The sequence below is a fragment of the Trachypithecus francoisi genome, unplaced genomic scaffold (assembly GCF_009764315.1).
Source record: "Trachypithecus francoisi isolate TF-2019V2 unplaced genomic scaffold, Tfra_2.0 Lachesis_group8, whole genome shotgun sequence".
Classification (NCBI taxonomy): Eukaryota; Metazoa; Chordata; class Mammalia; order Primates; family Cercopithecidae; genus Trachypithecus; species Trachypithecus francoisi.
In genome coordinates, this window is record NW_022681473.1 from 63067164 (window position 1) to 63085488 (window position 18325).

The 18325-nt window shown below is 46.0% G+C and overlaps 1 protein-coding gene across 2 annotated transcripts in view; it reads right to left on the minus strand.

Moving 5' to 3' along the window:
- The window catches only part of CLPB (caseinolytic mitochondrial matrix peptidase chaperone subunit B), a 149111-nt gene that overhangs the window by 28678 nt on the left and 102108 nt on the right, over positions 1 to 18325 (minus strand). For both annotated transcript variants that reach the window (XM_033204501.1, XM_033204500.1), the window contains one exon: positions 8697 to 8794. In XM_033204501.1, the coding sequence (XP_033060392.1) occupies positions 8697 to 8794 (98 nt within the window). The remainder of the gene's footprint in view (positions 1 to 8696; positions 8795 to 18325) is intronic.

Consider the following 18325-nt stretch of genomic DNA (forward strand, 5'->3'; position numbering starts at 1 on the left):
CCCAGCCTTATGAAAGGTTAGCCAGTGGAGTAAACTAGAGAAGGAAAAATATTTGATATGTATATATTCTATTTGAAGGAGAGGAGAAAGAAGGATGGGAGGAGCTTGGTAAGGGCTCTATAAATACAGGCTACTATTGTTCCTGTCTTTGGGGAGATGGGGAGGAAGGCTACAAAACCGAGTTCAAGGCTCTGCTCTGATAGGGACCCACTAGAGGAGAAGAGAAGGCAGGAATTCAGCCTGCAGAAGCAGAAGGCACTGAGCTGAGAGAGGTACTGTAAAGGAGCCACCCAGGAGAGCAGGAGTGGGAGACTGAGCATCTTCTTAATAAAAGCCACACACAATTAGCTTCAGAAGCCCTCACCTGGAGCCATCAGCGACCAGCTTCCCATGCTGCATCTTGGCTGGATAATCGCAGTCACTGGTTTCCATCAGTCTTAATTTAATATGGCACCCCTCCTGGCTGTGAGTGCATTTACAGGAAAGGGCTGGGAGACCGAGGCGAAGCCTAGCTGGGCTCTCTCTGTTTAGAGGTAGGTGGCTGCGCTGAGTGGCTCTGCGGGGGAGGGTTACAGAAAGGATATGGCAGGCGTCCCAACAGTTGGGCATCCCTCAGGGCAGAGGTGTGACAGTGAACCTGGCAGTGTGTTCACTGAGGGGGCAGCTGTGGTAGGGGTGGGGGTAGGCAGAACAAAACCCTGGGCAAGAATGGGAAGGTAGGTATGGAGGGGGAAGAGAAGAGAGGCCAAGCTGCTGTTTGTCTCTCAAGGGGAGGTCAGGTCTATACAGTCTACCTGCTACTCATAAATAAACTCAGGTACTCCATGCTCCTGAGTCCCTGACTCAGATGGTAACTCACATCATAGTCGGGGCTTCTACCATGCCCTGAAATGGTATGACATAGAGGCCTGGGAAGGGAGGTCAACAAAGGGAATGAGGGGATAACAGATGAGATGGTCGGGGCAGGGATGATGATGGAGAAAGCCTGGAGGAGGGGAATGATAAAACAGGAGCCCAGGAGTGCCAGCAAAGAAGTCTAGGGGATGCAGAGCACATGGGAACACAAGACTGGGAGATGAGAGAGGCACCCAAGGAATCTGAAAGTCTCTTAAACAAGTCCACAAAGTACACATCCCTGTAGAGGAAGGCTGAACACAAAGCAAGTGTCAGCCCTGTCACACTTGGTAATCACTAGGTCGGCATCCCAGATTCCACTCTCCTCTCTTCCAGTCCATCCTCCTTTTGCTGCTAAAGCCAATATTTTAAACATGTAAATCTGATCATGTCGCTCCTCTGCAAATAGCTAGGTGGATCAGAGACAAGACTGATGAGAGAAGGTTACAAAGGGTGAAGAGTGGCTAAAGTGAGAAAATGAGTTTGTGCTCATCTCAGGTGGAACTCCTGACCTCAGGTGATCCACCCATCTTGGCCTCCCAAAGTGTTGGGATTACAGGTGTGAGCCACCATGCCCAGCAATGACTGACTTTTAAAGACATGAGCTATGTGCCCAGCCTTGTGAAAGGCTAGCCAGTGGAGTAAACTAGAGAAGAAAAATACTTGATATGTATATATTCTATTTGAAGGAGAGGAGAAAGAAGGATGGGAGGAGCTTGGTAAGGGCTCTACAAGTACAGGCTACTACAGGCATCATATGAAAGGGATGTGATGTTGATTTATCTCATAACTGGTAGTCTTAACTTCAATCACTAGGTTAAGGTGGTGGCTGCCAGGTTTCTTCACTGTTATTTTTCCCTTTGTAATTAAAAAGTATCTTGTGGGGAGAGACTTTGACACTGTGTAAATATCCTGTTACTCCTCAAACTTCAACTCATTAATTTTAGCATTCACTGATTTGGGACTGGCTGTTTTAATCCTCGTAGCCCTATTAAGTTGATAGTATCATCATCCCCATTATACAGAGATGAAGTAAATTCAAGCAAGGTTCCACTTGGCAGCAAGTGTAGAGACAGAACACTAACCCTTGCAGTCTGATTCCAAAGCCTGCACCATCCACCTGGAGATAAGGAAGGACTTGCCTTTAGGGAGTTCAATCTGTTTAGGAAGATGAGACTTAAAACAGAAATTTTCTATCTGTTAGAAGTATTAATGCTTCTAGTAAAGGGCAACTTGATACATTTATTGAAAATAAACCCCACAGGGTGTTCTTGCCAGAAATGCATAATCTTGAGTTTAATCACAATGAAACAGCAGATAAACCCAAATTGAGGGACATTCTACAAAATAACAAACCTGCACTTGTTAAAATGTCAAGGTCAGCCGGGCGCAGTGGCTCACACCAGCAATCCCAGCACTTTGGGAGACCGAGGTGTGCAGATCACGAGGTCAAGAGATCAAGACCATTCTGGCCAACATAGTGAAACCTCGTCTTAACTAAAAATACAAAAATTAGCTAGGCATGGTAGTGGGCGCCTGTAGTCCCAGCTACTCTGGAGGCTGAGGCGGGAGAATTTCTTGAACCCAGGAGGAGGACGTCGCAGTGAACTGAGATCACACCACCGCACTCCAGCTTGGTGACAGGGCGAGACTCCATCTCAAAAAAAAAAAAAAAAAAAAAAAAAAAAAAAGTCAAGGTCATAAAAGTCAAGGAAAGACTGAGGAACCATTCCAGATTATTATGTTTTATTTTTCCTTTTGATTTCCACATAATAACGTTTGGATCATTCCAGATTAAAGAAGGTTAAAGAGACATGACAACCGAATGCAACTTGGATTTTGAAACCGTCTTTTCTTGTAAAGAGAATTATTAGGACAACTTGTGAGATCGGAATAACATCTGTAGATTAGTATTAATCAATATTAATGCCCTGATTTTGATGATTATACTGAGGTTCTATAAGAAAATGTCCTCTTTTTTTGGGAGATGCATACAAATATTTAGGGGTAAAGGGACATCATGTGTAAACTTAAATCATTCAGAAAAAAATTATACATATATCCTTATATGTATTAGTTATGTACATAAAAATAAAGCAAGTATGATAAGATGTTAACAGTTGGGAATCTAAGTGAAGGATGTATAGGAATTAATTGTACTATCTCTAAAATTACGCAAAAATAAAAGTTAAAAATATCAGGATAATGCCTACCCTTGGGGGATGAGTCAGGAAGGGAGTCTGAGGCAGGCTTTTGGGGTATTTCTAACAGTCTATTTCTCGATAAGGTATGTCTTGTTTGTGAAAATACAGTGAGCTGTACATTCCTGATATGTGTATCTTATACAAGTATATTTCAATAAAAAGCTTTTAAAAGTTAAAAAGAAGGCCAGGCATGGTGGCTCATGCCTATAATCCCAGCACTTTGGGAGGCCAAGGCGGGGAGATCACTTGAGGCCAAGAGTTTGAGACCAGCCTGGCCAACATGGTGAAACCTTGTCTCTACTAAAAATACAAAAATTAGCCGGTTGTGGTGTGGCCCCCTATAATCCCAGCTACTGGGGAGGCTGAGGCAGGAGAATCGCTTGAACCTGGAAGGTAGAGGTTGCAGTGAGCTGAGACCGTGCCACTGCACTCGAGCCTGGGCGACACAGCAGGACTCCGTCTCAAAAAAGAAAAAAATAAAAATAAATAAAAGTTAAAAAAAAGAGAAAGAGAAAGTTGGTTCCTAAAAAGCACTTAGCACTGTCTGGCTCATCCCATAGTAAGCCACAGGGCCAAGTACAGAGCCAGGCACATGGCAAGCTGGCACCTGTAATGAGAGGCAAAGCACAGAATGGGTTGAGCAAGGCTGAGGGGAGGAAGAACATAATCCTCCTACCCTCCTGTGTGCTCCTCCTCTCCCCTCCTGCAGGGCTGCACTCAGCTCTGAGAGGAGCACCCAGGCTCTCTGCCTGGAATGCGGGCCCAGGGGAGCATCACATCCCCAGCTGCCCCTGAAGCAAATGAAAAAATATAGAGATAGGAAATGTGCTTGTGATGCTGTCACTGGGATATGCAAATAAAATATATAGGATAGGCCTATCTGCCTAATATTCCTGCCAATGCATTCTTTGGGTGTGATTAAAATGAGTAATAAATTCCTCGTGAGTCTCAGTGCAGTGAGGATTGGGAGTGGAGATGCAGGCTGGCACAAGCACGTTCCCCTCAGCTGAATATTCATCATGGCATAGCTCCACATATTTTTGTTTTATCTGCTATCATGACAACAGAGATGTATTTCTACCTCTCCTTCGTCTCTTAGTTAAGACATGAAAATGGTCCTGGCTTTAAGTATTAAACTCTCCATCTATGAAAATCCTTCAAAGTGAGATTACAGGCTACCTCCTCTTTGAAGCTTGCCCTGCTCTCTCTGCCAGGAGGTGATCCACGCTTTCTTGGAAACTCTACCAACTCTGCAAACCCTCCTAAGACAAATCAGTCTGCAGGTACCAGAGCTAAGAGTGCCTGCCTCTCCCCCAGCCAGATGGCAAACTCAGGGATGGGGCTGGGCCTCATCACCTCTGGATATTCTCAAGGGGGTCTAAGGAGGCTTCGGCGCAGAGAATGCTGAAAGAACTGAGGAAGCCAACAGTGAGGCACACATCATTCAGACCACTTAAGGTGACAGAGATTCTAGGGTAAATGACGCATTTTAAAGGGCAGAATTAAATAAAAAATTAGGCTTATGGATAATTTTAAATGGAAAAATCACCGATAATATTAAGTGAATAAAAAGCAAATTCCAAATATAGAATAGGATCGTAACTCCTTCGGGCCAAGTAGGAAACAAAAGTGTCTGATAATCAAGGACATAATATAAGAGGGAATGGGGGGCCCTGTGGCTGGACAGTGCACACTCCCAATCTCCAAGGCATTACAATCACATTTTTGGAAAACTCTGGGTGGCTACATAAAATGTGGCTGCCAGTTTGAGAACTCCTGGTATATATGGTGGACTGTCAACCACATTTTTTTTAAAAAGGCCATCTATATAACTATACATAGATATGATCCAGAGAAGGCTAATACCATATCATAAGAGGAAACCTATTGTTCAATTCCTAATAGTCACTTATAACAACTTGGTTTTCTGTAAATCATCTGCTTGCTTTCCTGCGGCTTCAGTTTTCCCATCTGTGAAACAGGGGTAACAAGAACTACTTCACAGATTTGCTACGGGATTAGAAAAAATATATGTTTGAGCACCTGGCACAGTACCTAGATGCATTTGATAAAAACAGTATCTATTATTGTCATAATTAATTAAAAATATTAATAGTGGTTATGTCTTGGTAGGAGGGTTACAGTCTTTGAATTAAATTCAGCTCAGTTGTCATCTCTTCCAGGAGGTCTTCCTTGATAAGTTATACCACTGATGACTCAGTGGTGTCATGGTTTACTTGCCTGTCTCCCTATCAGACTGTAGCTCCTTCAGTGTTTTACTCACTGTAGCTCCTTGAGTGTTTTACTCATCAGTCTTCTTCCCATCTAGCCCAGAGTCTGGCACATAGATGTCATTCATAAATATGTACTATATTATTTCTCTTTATTTTACTTTTCTGTATCTCTAAAACTTCTATAATGGGACATATGACTTTAACACAAGTTTTCTATGAGCATAATTTGACTACAGAGTGGCAGGTGGAGGTGGAGGAGGCTGAGCTGGGTGGCAGGGGGATTGTGAGCAGACAGAAGGGGAACCAGATAAGATCAGATCAGAGTGACAGCAACCCATGTCTAGACAAACAGCCAGGAGATGCAGCCCAGGCTGGAGCTTCAGCAGCCTCCAGGCCTGAGTCATTATGTTACAGATGAAGGGCCTGAACTCAGAGGCAGTTGCTTCTTACTTACTGGCAGAGGGAGAAGAAACCAGGTCTAAAATGGTGTTCTTCCCACAAAAGCCTGCCTCACAATTTTGAAGAGGAAGCTTTTTGCAGTTTGGAGGAAAAATGCAGAACAGAATGAATGGGTGACCAAGTAGATGCTGAACCAACTGAGAGAAAGCCAATGCTGCTGACATCCAGTGAGGGCTGAGGGGTGCTTCACATAGCTAGAATTTGATGGGACAGCAAAGCAATTAGGTGGAGATGCTCAGTGGACACATTCAGAATGGAGAGAGTCCAGACTGGATGAAGGGATAAAATGCACAGAGGTGACAACAGATGAAATGGTCTTCCAGCTGAGAGCTATGGAATCCCTGGACTGGCTCCAAGTGGTTTTCTTAGCCTCTGAGGCAGCGCCTCCACGGTGGGACAGCTGTGTTAGGGCTCTTCCCCGAAACTGCTGCCCAATAAGCCTACCCACTGTGGCTCTGCCATGGAACAAATCTCATTCCCTCTCACCCAGAGCTGTTCCTGTGCTCTTCCTCTTCTGGCCAGATGCCCTATTACCATCAGCTTTCTCTCATGGCACAGTTCCTCTTGCCACCCTACTGCCCTTCTCTGCACAGATTCTAAGAGATCAATGTCTACTTCGAATATGGTGTCTATAATTGCCCTCCATGCTCCAGAAGGGTCTGACTGGCACAGGGGATTGCAGCCGCCATTTGTTCACTCTGGACATTAGCCCTGTAACAATGTGGCCAACATCAAGCCACTTCCCTTGGGCAGCTAAATTTTGTGAAGGGTCCTTCAGTGGGCCTAACCCTCCACCAGCACTGGCACTAAGGGGGCCTGTTCTCTTGCTTCAGTGGCCAGATCACTGCCTGCTCTGTCACATAAGTTCAAAAGCCACAGGTACTCTTGGCCAAGTCCAGGGCTGGTCTCTCAGGGGAAAGGTACTGGGCTTGAAAGGGGAGCTGAGGATGAGAGTGCAGTCCCTAAGGTTAGGCGCAACAGTGCTGAGGGATTTCCTTAAGGCACTTGGGGAAGTTGACCCAACCTCCCGATCTGCTCCTACGATAGCAAAATGACCCAACCTCCCGACCTGCTCCTAGGATAGAAAAATCTGAACAAAAGGAGAGAAGCACTTGCCCTCTGAAATTTAGTAGTTCTTTCTGGTCACAAGGGCCCCTGGGGATGGGTTGTGAAAAGCTAGTCACCCTTCCTAATTCCTTCCTTTCTCCAGGAGAAACTACTGCAAGACAGTTACTAAAATTATCAGGGAGGCAAACTCTGTATGGTTGATGTTGATTATCAAATATTTCCAGCTCTCCCATTCTAGGCACATGGTAGGATTACTCTTCTTGGCCCCCTTATGATTGGTTTGAAACATGGGATTAGTTCTGGCCAATGAATAGTGAGTGGAAGGAAAGGATCCTCCTTCTAGGCTGAGCATTTAACTGTGGATGTAAGACCCTTCAGAGCATCCTTTTCCCTCTGGCAAGCAACCAGCAACATTCCAGTGGGTGGCTGCTCTGCCTGCTGGGATCTCTAGGTGCCTAGGATGAATAGAGCCTGCCCTCATCCACAACCACAAGGAACATATAACATAAGGCAAAAATAAATCTTATTTTGTTTCGTTTTAAACCACTGAAATTTGGGGTTGTTACAATAGCATAATCTAGCTTATCCTGACTGATCCATATACAATCATACGTTGCCTAGAACCTTAGAAACCATTTAGTACAATGTTTTCATATCACAGAAGACTGAGCTTTAATGAGGGGAAGTGCTAGCCCAAGCTCACATGGGCAGTGAGTGGTGAAGCTAGGATCAGAACCCACATCTCTTCAGTCTCATTCCAGGAAGCTAAGTGCTTAGACTTAAGACAGAGAATATTTGCCACTAGGTGGGACCTGCCACACTGAATCATCTCAAGGTACTTCAGCCAATTTGTGGATACCAGACTCCTTGATGTTGGAAAGGGCACAAGACTAAAAGTAAAAAACCTGGTCTTTGCAGTCCCTGTCCTGTCACCGAACCTACCACATGACCTGTAGTCAAGCCTATCATGTTCAGTTTTGATGCTAACTCACTCTGGGACCAAAGGCAAGCCACATCACAGCCCTGGGCTCCAGTTTCTCCAGGAGTAAAATAAGTCAGCTGATTTAGGTTTCAGAGATTGAAACTTGTGGCAACAGCAGAGTCCCCTCAGAGGCTTCCCCAGGAGGGAAGGGCAGGCCACGTGGGCAGTGCTCTAGTCCGTCTCTCTCCTTCTACTTGAACAACTCAATTTTCCTCTGATTTATTGGCTTATGCTTTTGTAAGATTTCCCATCACTGGACATGATTTCTAAAGTTCCTGCCAGCTCTGAGATTTTGTGATTCTAGTTCTAGTTCTGTCCAGTAGTTCCTGAGTTACTTAGCCCTGTTTTCAGGGAGTTCAAAAGTTTGGTTGGGAAGACAGAATTAGAATGGAGGATTTTTTGGCTCAGATTCTATACTAGGCTTTCTGGAGTTTGCGTGGAGGGGAGGGGAGGGGTGAAGGAATAGTTCTAGAAAGAGTGATGCTGGGAAAAGATGGTTTGATGAGGCTGTAGAATATATGAGGCCTAGGAAAAATACGACTAAAATCTTTGCTTGGGCTAAAGATTTTGTCTGGTTAGCACTCCCTCCTCTGAAAAGGACCTGGGAGACCCATCACTTCATAAACCAAATTTAAAGGTAATGCTCAGCAGCTAGAAGTGGCCAAGGCCACATCCTGGTCATGATAGGCGCAACTTCCTATTCTTGATGAGACTGGAGGCTGGATTTGTATTTAAACAGATAATAATCACCTAAGGAGAAGTGGCCTTTGGTGTAAAGCCTGACATAATTTAATGAGTGAAGGATTAAATGATGCATGGAGTGTCCACAGGCCTCCTCCCTTCTCTGAGACTTACCTTGGTTTCAGAAGTCCTCAGAAGCTTCATCACTTCCCCTTCTCGGGCATAATCCAAGGGCGTGTGTCCCATTTCATTCCTCTGCAGGGGGTTGGCTCCTGGCAAGAGAAGGATAAAAAGTCAGAGGCTCTATGAATGATCAGTGGAACCTCAGCCTTCCCTTGGAGGTGGCTTAGGGCTCTGATTTCTATGTTGAGAATGTCCATGGACACCTACAAATGGTGGAAAAACATGGGACTGGGGCTCCTACATGTGCATGCACACATGTTCCATAACATACTCCATACACGCAGATGCGTTGTACATACACAAATACACACAGCTGAACATGCTAACACAGTATGCCAAACAACTACACAGGTTAATATACCCCAGCACAAATACATGTAAACACACAATTTCATACATGTATTCATTAAAATGTCCATGTTTTCCGGGTTCACGCCATTCTCCTGCCTCAGCCTCCCAAGTTGCTGGGAGTACAGGCACCCACCACCACGCCCGGCTAATTTTTTGGAGAGATGGGGTTTCACCGTGTTAGCCAGGATGGTCTCAATCTCCTGACCTTGTGATCTGCCCACCTGAAGCCAAGGTAAGTCTCAGGGAAGGGAGGAGGCCTGTGGACACTCCATGCATCATTTAATCCTTCACTCATTAAATTATGTCAGGCTTTACACCAAAGGCCACTTCTCCTTAGGTGATTATCATCTGTTTAAATACAAATCCAGCCCCCAGTCTCCTCAAGAATAGGAAGCTGCCCCTATCAGCATACAGATAAACATTCATTCATGAAGACATATAAAGGGTTCCTTTCTAAAGCAGAGAATATCCCAAATAACAATTAAATGGTTCCCCTTCTTTCTGTTTTCTGCTGCTCTCCTTTTATGTGCTCTTACCTCTGGGCATTTCCTATCTGTCTGAGTCAGCTGAGACCTCTGGAAAAGCATGGGCACCACCAGCAACCTGTCTATGCCACTCTAGCTGTTGGTGGTTGAGTGTGTGTGGCTGGGCATTTCCTCCAATCATTAGTTCCTGTGACTTAAGGACAAAGACTTTGAGTATGACAAAAAGAAGGGGTTAGCTTGGGGCCATGTATCTACCTTGTCTCTAAGTACCGGCAGCTGACAAGCCTGTATAAAGTGTCTACTTGGTGCCAGCCTTGGCAGTTATGGAGGAAAGGTCACTCTGACTCTCTGTGCTGTCACAGCCTTCCCAAAGCCCACGTCTAAGCACCTCACTCTCTTCTTCAAAAACCATCCATTCTATTCAAGTCGGCAGACCCTGAATGAATGGGGCCTGAGGATGCAGAAGAATCAGATCTGGCCCTGCCCTAAAGGCACTCCTCTCAAGGCAGGAAGACAGAAACATAATTAGAAAACTGCTTTGTACACAGCAGATGCTCAATAAATGTGTGTTACACAGAATATTAAGGTAATAATTATCTAGTATTTTTCGAGCTTCTCTCTTGCTCAGGAAGTACTCTCTGAATAAAAGAAGGTTAAGACTCATTCCCTGCCAAAGGATATAATGGGCTGGCTGGGAAACCAATTAGCACAGGGTATGGCTCAGGGTGGGTGTCCAACCACTGTTGATGGACAGTAAAAACCAGTGTTTCTCAATCCAGTATGTGAAAACATTTATATCATGATACAGAAGTATTCCTATTCTACTTAAAAAGTTTTTTTAATTAAAAAAAATTTTTTTGGGTGGGTGCAGTGGCTCACGCCTATAATCCCAGCACTTTGGGAGGCCGAGGCAGGCAGATCACAAGGTCAGGAGATTGAGACCATCCTGGCTAACACGGTGAAACCCTGTCTCTCCAAAAAATTAGCCAGGCGTGGTGGTGGGTGCCTGTAGTCCCAGCTACTCGAGAGGCTGAGGCAGGAGAATGGCATGAACCCGGTAGGCGGAACTTGCAGTGAGCGGAGATTGCACCACTGCGCTCCAGCCTGGGTGACAGAGCGAGACTCCGTCTCAAAAAAAACAATAACAAAAACAAATGTTTAGGAGACAAGATCTCACTATGTTGCCCAGGCTAGTCTTGAATTCCTGGGCTCAAGCAATCCTCCTGCCTTGGCCTCCCAAAGTGCTGGGATTACAGGCGTGGGGCCACCGTACCCAGCCACAAGTCTCTACTTCTTCTTTTCTTATTTTTTATTTTTATTTTTTTTGAGACAGGGTCTCACTCTATTGCCCAAGCTGGAGTGCAGTGGCGCGATCTCTGCTCACTGCAACCTCCACCTCCTGAGATCAAGCAATTCTCCACCTCAGCCTCCTGATCACAGGCATGTGCCACGATGCCTGGCTAATTTTTGTATTTTTAGTAGAGATGGAGGTTTCACCATGTTGGCCAGGCTGGTCTCAAATCCCTGACCTCAGGTGATCCTTCCACTTTGGCCTCCCAAAGTGCTGGGATTATAGGTGTAAGCCACCATGCCCAGCCACAGTCTCTACTTCTTAAAAGACCCTATCAACTTATGAACAACAGTAACAATTTATTAAGCATTTACATGTGGCTGTCTGCCTGAGTGGCAGAGGAAGTGGATAAAGCTCTATAGAGATGTGGGAGGTGGAGGGGGAAGGGGCAGGCCATAGGAAATACAATCCAGGTGAAGTAAACTTTTATTATCAATAAGAAAAAACTAATTTTTTTTACACAGTATTATCTTCTAACAGGAATTTAGTGCAGAATATTGACAAATACATTGTTTTTTATTAAGATACAATTCACATACCATAAAATTAAACCTTCCAAAGTATACAATTCAAGGCCGGGCACAGTGGTTCACGCCTGTAATCCCAGCACTTCGGGAGGCCGAGATGGGCAGATCACTTCAGGCCAGGAGTTCGAGACTAGCCTGGCCAACATGGTGAAACCCCATCTCTACTAAAAAAAAAAAAAAAAAAAAAAATTAGCCGGGCATGGGGGCACATGCTGGTAATCCCAGCTACTTGGAAGGCTGAAGCACGAGAACTGCATGAACCCAGGAGGCAGAGGTTGCAGTGACCTGGGATCATGCCGCTGCACTCCAGCCTGGGCAACAGACTTGTCTAAAAAATGGAAAGGAAAGGAAAAAGGAAAGGAAAAGAGGTATATAATTCAGTGGTTTAAAATATACCATTCCAGAACATTTTCACCCTCCTCCAAAAGAAATCCCTTATCTATTATCAGACAGTCCCCCTACCCCCAGCCCCGGCAAACATTAGTTTACTTTCTGTCTATGGATTTGCCTATGCTGGATACTTCCTATGAATGGAGTTGTATAATATGTGGCCTTTTGTGTCTGACTTCTTCAAGCTTACCAGAATGTTTTCAAGGTTCATCCATGTGTTAGCATGGCTGAATAATACTCCATTCTGTGGATATACTGCATTTTGTTTATCTATCAGGTGATGATGGACATTTAAGCTATTGCCCCTTTTTGGCTATGATATAAACAGTGCCATGAACATTCACACACGAGTCTTTGTGTAGATGTACGTTTTCATGTCTCCTGGGCAGACCATTGGAGTCATGATGTAATAATAGTAACACTGCTATTTATTGAGCAATTACTCTGTGCCAGGCACTGTGCTCGGTACTTTCTATATATTTTATCAGTTAATCCTCACAACTACCCTGAGGGATAGGAATTAAAATCCCCAAGCTACAGGCTCAGAAAAGTGAAATAACTAGCCCAAGGCCACAAAGCTAGCTTTACTTGCTTGAACTAGGAGTAAAAACCACCCCCAGGTTTTCCTAACTCCAATTCTCTACTCTCACGAGGGTGACCACAATATACCCCTGACGAAAAAGCCTTCAGCTGGCCTTTGCTTTCAGGACAAAGTGCAACCTCCCTAGGAAGGAGTGTGCCTGTGGTCTTCCTAACTACTGGGCAAGTCCTCAGAAGCTCAGTCAGAGCCTCATCCTTTCTTTCAATTTTGTTGGCACTTACTGGGCACTTTCTATCTGCAAGCTTCTGTGTGCAGGATAATGAAGGACTGGCAGAGCCAATGAACAGTTTCCTTCTTTATATTTCACGACTTTATATTTCACTTCAGTATAGCAACTGATACCTTGAACACTCTCCCCTGTGAGTTCTATAAAACCACTTTTCAAGTTTTCTTTCCACTCTTGTGACCATTTCTTCTGTCTCTTTTGCAGACCCTTTAATAACCTTAAAGACTTCCTGTCTTTAAGATTATTAGGTGCTACCTAGAGTTCAAGTCCAGCACAATTCCACCTCTCCAGGAGCTCATGGGGACAAGAGATCACAGGCTGAGTGTCATCAGTGTGCTGAAGGAGGGACAGGCAGCACTGCAGCACTGTGGGGCTCAGGAAGGAACAAAGTGCTCAGGGACTTGTTCGCCTAGCCCAGCCTTCCTGGCCCAGCCCCGCTGAGCTGCTTTCTCTGGCACTCAACACTGAGGGGCTCTGCAAGGGCTGAGGGGCCAGTGGCAGAGAGCATCCTCCCCTCCCCCCAGAGCTAAACCACAGTGGAGGCAGAAAGGGAGCTGCAAAGAAGCAGTGGAAAGGTCTCTCCTTTCTTAGCCTCAAGGGGAGCTTTGTCACTAGACATGAGCTGCAGTGGAAGGGAGGGTTAGGGAGAGACCTCTGGAAGGGGAAGAATGACAAAGAGAAGAGTAGAAAAATGGTTAGGAGGAAAGAAATGGCAGAGAGAAGAGGAGGGGGAAGAGGAGAGAAGGTGACAGAGGAAGACAGTGGAAGAATGAACAGAGAGTGAGATTAGCCTCTTCAAACAAGTGCTGTCAGTGATCTATATTTGCTTACAGAATGAAAAATGTGTGCCATAAACATTGGCCACTGAGTAATTTCTAGTAGGAGTCGTGTCACTTCTCATAAAGGATGGGATGGGGACAGGTAGGACATCTCTGCACCTGGGCCAGCCAGTACAGGGGCTCCTTTTAAAGCAGTACTGCACCTGTCTCCAGCCCAGGAGGCTCTCAGGTCAGGCTCCACCTGACCACTCATGGGGAAGGCTCCCCAAGGTTCTGGAGCCTCAGGGCAGCATGTCTGCCCCCACTTTAGGAAGGCTGAGGCGGGGGTACCGTGGATAGCGTCCATCTAATATTAGGACCCCAGCCCTTCACCCTCGCTCTGACTTGACTAATTGCTGTAATAATTGATAGAACCTGACTTCTACTACTGATCGATTTCACCTCCATGGCCACAAACCATTACACTCCAATAAATAACCACGTTGGGCCTCACCCGCCTGCCCTCTCCAGGGGCATCAGGATGGCCCGTGCCCTGGCCTGACCTCCCCTTGCCTCCCACCCAGGGCCCCATCGGGCCGAGCAGCTGGTCTAGAGGGCCAGGCCTCCGGGAGCAAGTGAAAGGGCTGGATGGAGGTGGGGAGTGCTAATCGCAGGCCATCCGTCACTTCCCACTGGCTGTCTGGGGCTGGGGCAAACACCTGGAGCACCCCAGGCAGTGTGGTACAGGACCCCTCCCCTCCTCTCCCTCTCCAGATTAGTGTGTCCCAGCTTATAATATTTGATAAATAGCAGACTGGCTTCCTGGCAGCACTGCTGCGGCTGCGCCTGCCCGCTACAGCTGTGGAAGGTCACTCATTGGGGAAATATGTTTCTGTCAGTGGTATTGAAAAAAGTTTAGTGGAGTGACAGGCCTCAATTTTTCAAATTTTATTAACTCCATCCTCTTAACCATTTGTCTTGAATTCCTTTAGATTCTGGGGGATCTGTCAATAGGGCCTGGGCCAGGAAAGTCGTGTTGGGGCGGGGGGTGGGTGGTCATGGGGCTGATGCTGATTGGTGCCACTATGGCTGGTTTGGACCTCATCACCCAGGGCAAGGTAAAGCAGTGGCAATGCTGTTGGTGAGAGTGAAGGCCTGGCTCACTGGTACTGAGAGAGCCCACTCCTCTTCTCTGTTTCAGTACCTGCCTTTGATTTGACACAATTATTGACTCTCCAAGTGGAAAAATGGTGAGTTATTCTAATTCCCTAAGAAGATACTTCCTTCTACTACATCTCAAACGGGTGGTCACTCTGGCTCCTCTGAATGTCCCCAGTACCCAGCCCCAAGCTCATGGCTCTCCCAGGGGTGTCCCCCATTTAACTGAGGGCAGATTTTTCACATATGAGCCCCAGATTCTCTCACTAACTCTACTTCCATCTTGGTTCTGAAAACATCTGTTCATCTTTTAAGACTCAGTCCAGGCTTCTCCTCCAGGAAGCCTTGTTTTCCTTCCACCGTAAGTTGGGTACCATCCTCTCTGCTCCCATAGGTCTTTTGGCTTCCATCTTACTGCATTGGTCACCCTGCATTAAAATCTGTCTCAGACTGAGAGTTCTTATAAGCCAGACACTGTGTTTGATACACTGCTATATATCCTTGCATGGGATGGGAACTCAATAATATTTGCCAGATGACTGAACCATATTCTCTCCAGGTGCCATCTTCTGAGGCCACACAGAACATGGCTGTTCTTTCTGCCCCAGGAGAACCTTTCTGATAGCAAGTACAAAACCATGTACCTTTTTCCTGTAGACCAAAGTCCCCAGTTTCTTTGCTGGTCCCAGAAGCCTCTCTGCCTGGTTGGCAGAAGAGGTCAGGTCAGGCCCCGGTACCCTCTATGCTCTGTAGGTGGGAAGTGGGGAGGAAGTGGTTGGAGAGAGAGGCCCACCTGCCTTTCCTAGGGAGCGTGCTGAAATTAGGGTGGAGGTGGGATTCAGATCTTCTCCGTGCTGTTGGCAAAAGCTCATTAAGCTGAGAGGGTGGCAGGAGGCTTGTCACTCCCTCCTCCCTTGACACTACTCTGTCCTGGCCCTTGCCTACCTCAAATAATATAATGTGTATAAGAGGGCTTAACAACAACAACAGTAACAACAGTAAATGTCCTATACAAATGTGTTGGCCTATTATTATTAATAACATTGACATTCATGCCGCTCCCCACCCCTGGTTCTGTCAGCACACTGCCCTTCTAGTGATACGATTCCACTGCAATTCCCATGACTCAGCCCTTCCCTCTGAAAGAGCACTGGGCTGGGGAGCCAGTGAGGGGCTGCCTCTCCCAGCTGTGTGATCCACCAGGGCACTTGCTCTACTTCTCTGGTGGTAATGATGGCTGCCCTACCTACCTCTAAGGGCTTTGTGAGGACTAATTAGATTAACAAGTTCAAAAATGATTGGAAAGAAGGATTAGACGGGTGTACAATGTTCTTTGTAATAACTTTTACTTTCACTCTTGCTTTCCATATTTACTGCTAGCGGCTTTACCACCTTCATCCTCGTTGTCACTATTTCAGCAGTCTGTTGACTATCTCAAATTAGAAGTTTTTGTTGAAACTTCTAATTATGGGAAATCCTTCCCATGATCAGAGACATGTCAATGTGGACTGATCTATTCTTTTCGGGTATGAGCTCCCCATCAAGGAAACATTCAGAGAGAGAGTGAGAGGATGACCACAGATGAAAAGCCATGCACCTTCCCTGTCTCCACGCTCAGCTCCACTCTGTCCCCACCTGTGGTCTCTCTGATTACCCAGATCCTGCTCATTCTTCAAGGCCCAGTTCTCTCCTCCTCCAGTGATCAGCGCTCTCCCTTCTGGGCTCCTAGAGTCCTCCCTACTCACCCCTTTTCCTGGCCCTCAGTCTCAGAGTCCTGGCCTGCTACTCTCATATCTTGGTTTAGTTTTCACATCCAGTATGTACGGGGCTCCCTCAAGTCAGAACCAATTCTCCTCTACTTTCCCAGAAGCTAAAGGTGAGAGAGAAGAAACTTGTTGAGAATGCTGCAGGAAGCACAGAAGAACTGGGAATAGAGCTCTGGTCTCTTGAGCTTTTTCCATAAACCACACCACTGAGCCCTGCTCAACATACGTATGTACACAGACATTCACACTTGCAGATATGCCCCCCACCCCACCCCTGTAATGAAAAATACTTACCGGGCACTTGTTATGTGCCATATCCTGTGCTCACAATGGCCATGGATTTAACAATTTGATGAAGACAGCAGGAGATGTATAATTTTTTCTGGTTTACAGATGATTTAACTGAGTCTAGCAGAAGAGCAAGGGGAAAGGTGACAGGCTAACACTTGTTGGGTATAATGCTTTTATATACAGTGTCTGAATTATTCATCAAACAAAGAGTCTGAGAAAGTAGAGGCTCAGAAAACTAAAATAATTTACCCATGGTCATAGAGCAGATAAATAGTAAAGCTGGGATTTAACATGGGGATTTATTACACTATTCTCTCTTTTGTACATGTTTAATATTTTACATAATGAAAAGTATTTTTTTAGGAAAGGAAGCCAGGTCTGGTTTTCCACTACAAAGTGCTACCTTCCAAAGGCCTGATGACTCAAAAAGAGAGAAAAATCATCTTTTTCCCTCCCTTCCAGTGTGCTCAGATGCTCCAAAGCCAAGATAGGGGCATTTCTAGAGGTAGATTTGGGATAGACAGCTTTGTAGAAAGGGGACAAAATGAGGCTCCCTTTCCTCCCATTCAGGACTTCCCTGTCTGGGGGCCAGGGGAATGGTGACACACAGTAACTGACCTCCCAGAAGGTCATCCACAAGTCCCAGCCCCCCAGTAGATACGCTCTGATGTGATCCCTTGCCTTCAGGGAGGCAGATTTCTAACGTTCAGAGAACAGAGAGAGTTTTAATGGAATGGATCCAGACATTCCCCATTCCACTGTATGGAATCAGACTTGTTCTTGCCCTTGGGCAGAACTCAGACTAGTGAAAGACAAACAGGGATAGAAATAATGTCATTATGCAACAGGGGAGTGAGGAGATGAGGATCTCAGGGGACTGAGATGAGGATGATGATTCTTCCCCCTACGCCCCTGGTACCAGGGAGCTAGGCACTGTGCAGCTTAGGAGGTGGGAAACCACAGCACCAGCTGGAGAAGAGCAGAAGACACTACACTGAGCACTAAAGAAAAAAGGACCAGAGAAGTGGAGAAGCCTGGGGAAGGGAAATTAGAGCTCAAGGTCACAGAGACTACGAGTAGGAGAGTGGGAGCTAGAACCCATGCCTACTAGTCCAGGGCTCTTTCCACCTACACCGTTTCAGCCTCTGCCCACCCTGTAGCTTGCACTTCCTCAGCATTGACTGGAAGGACTGGCCTACACTGGACTACCACTGTTCTCTTCTGTGGTGCCAAAATCATCTTTGCCCACCACCCAGACTTTATGTTCTGCAGACTCGGGTTCATCTTCCCTGCCCTGAAGCTTTTCCAGGCCACTCAGGCCTACAGATCACTTCTTCCTTTGAACCACTAGAGTTATTATCTGATCACAGACTTTCACACATATGCCTTGTCTCCACAATCAGATGTATGACTAAGAAAGCTTTGCGAATGGCTAGAAAAGGAATGATGATGATCGCTAGGCATCAGGATGGGTTTGCAGAAGCCAAGTCATGCCAGACTAACCTCTCCTTTCTTTATCAGGAAGACCTGTTTGCTCAATCAGGTACAATTAGGCCAAATGTGGACTTCATGAGACATCTGATGAGATGTCTCGGGATAATCCTGTGGTCACAATGGAGAAATGGTACTGGATGCCAGTACCACATGGAATGCTAGTAAAAGACTGACGGACTAACCAGACCCAAGCGGGTGGGTCACTGATGGATCAGAGGTCTG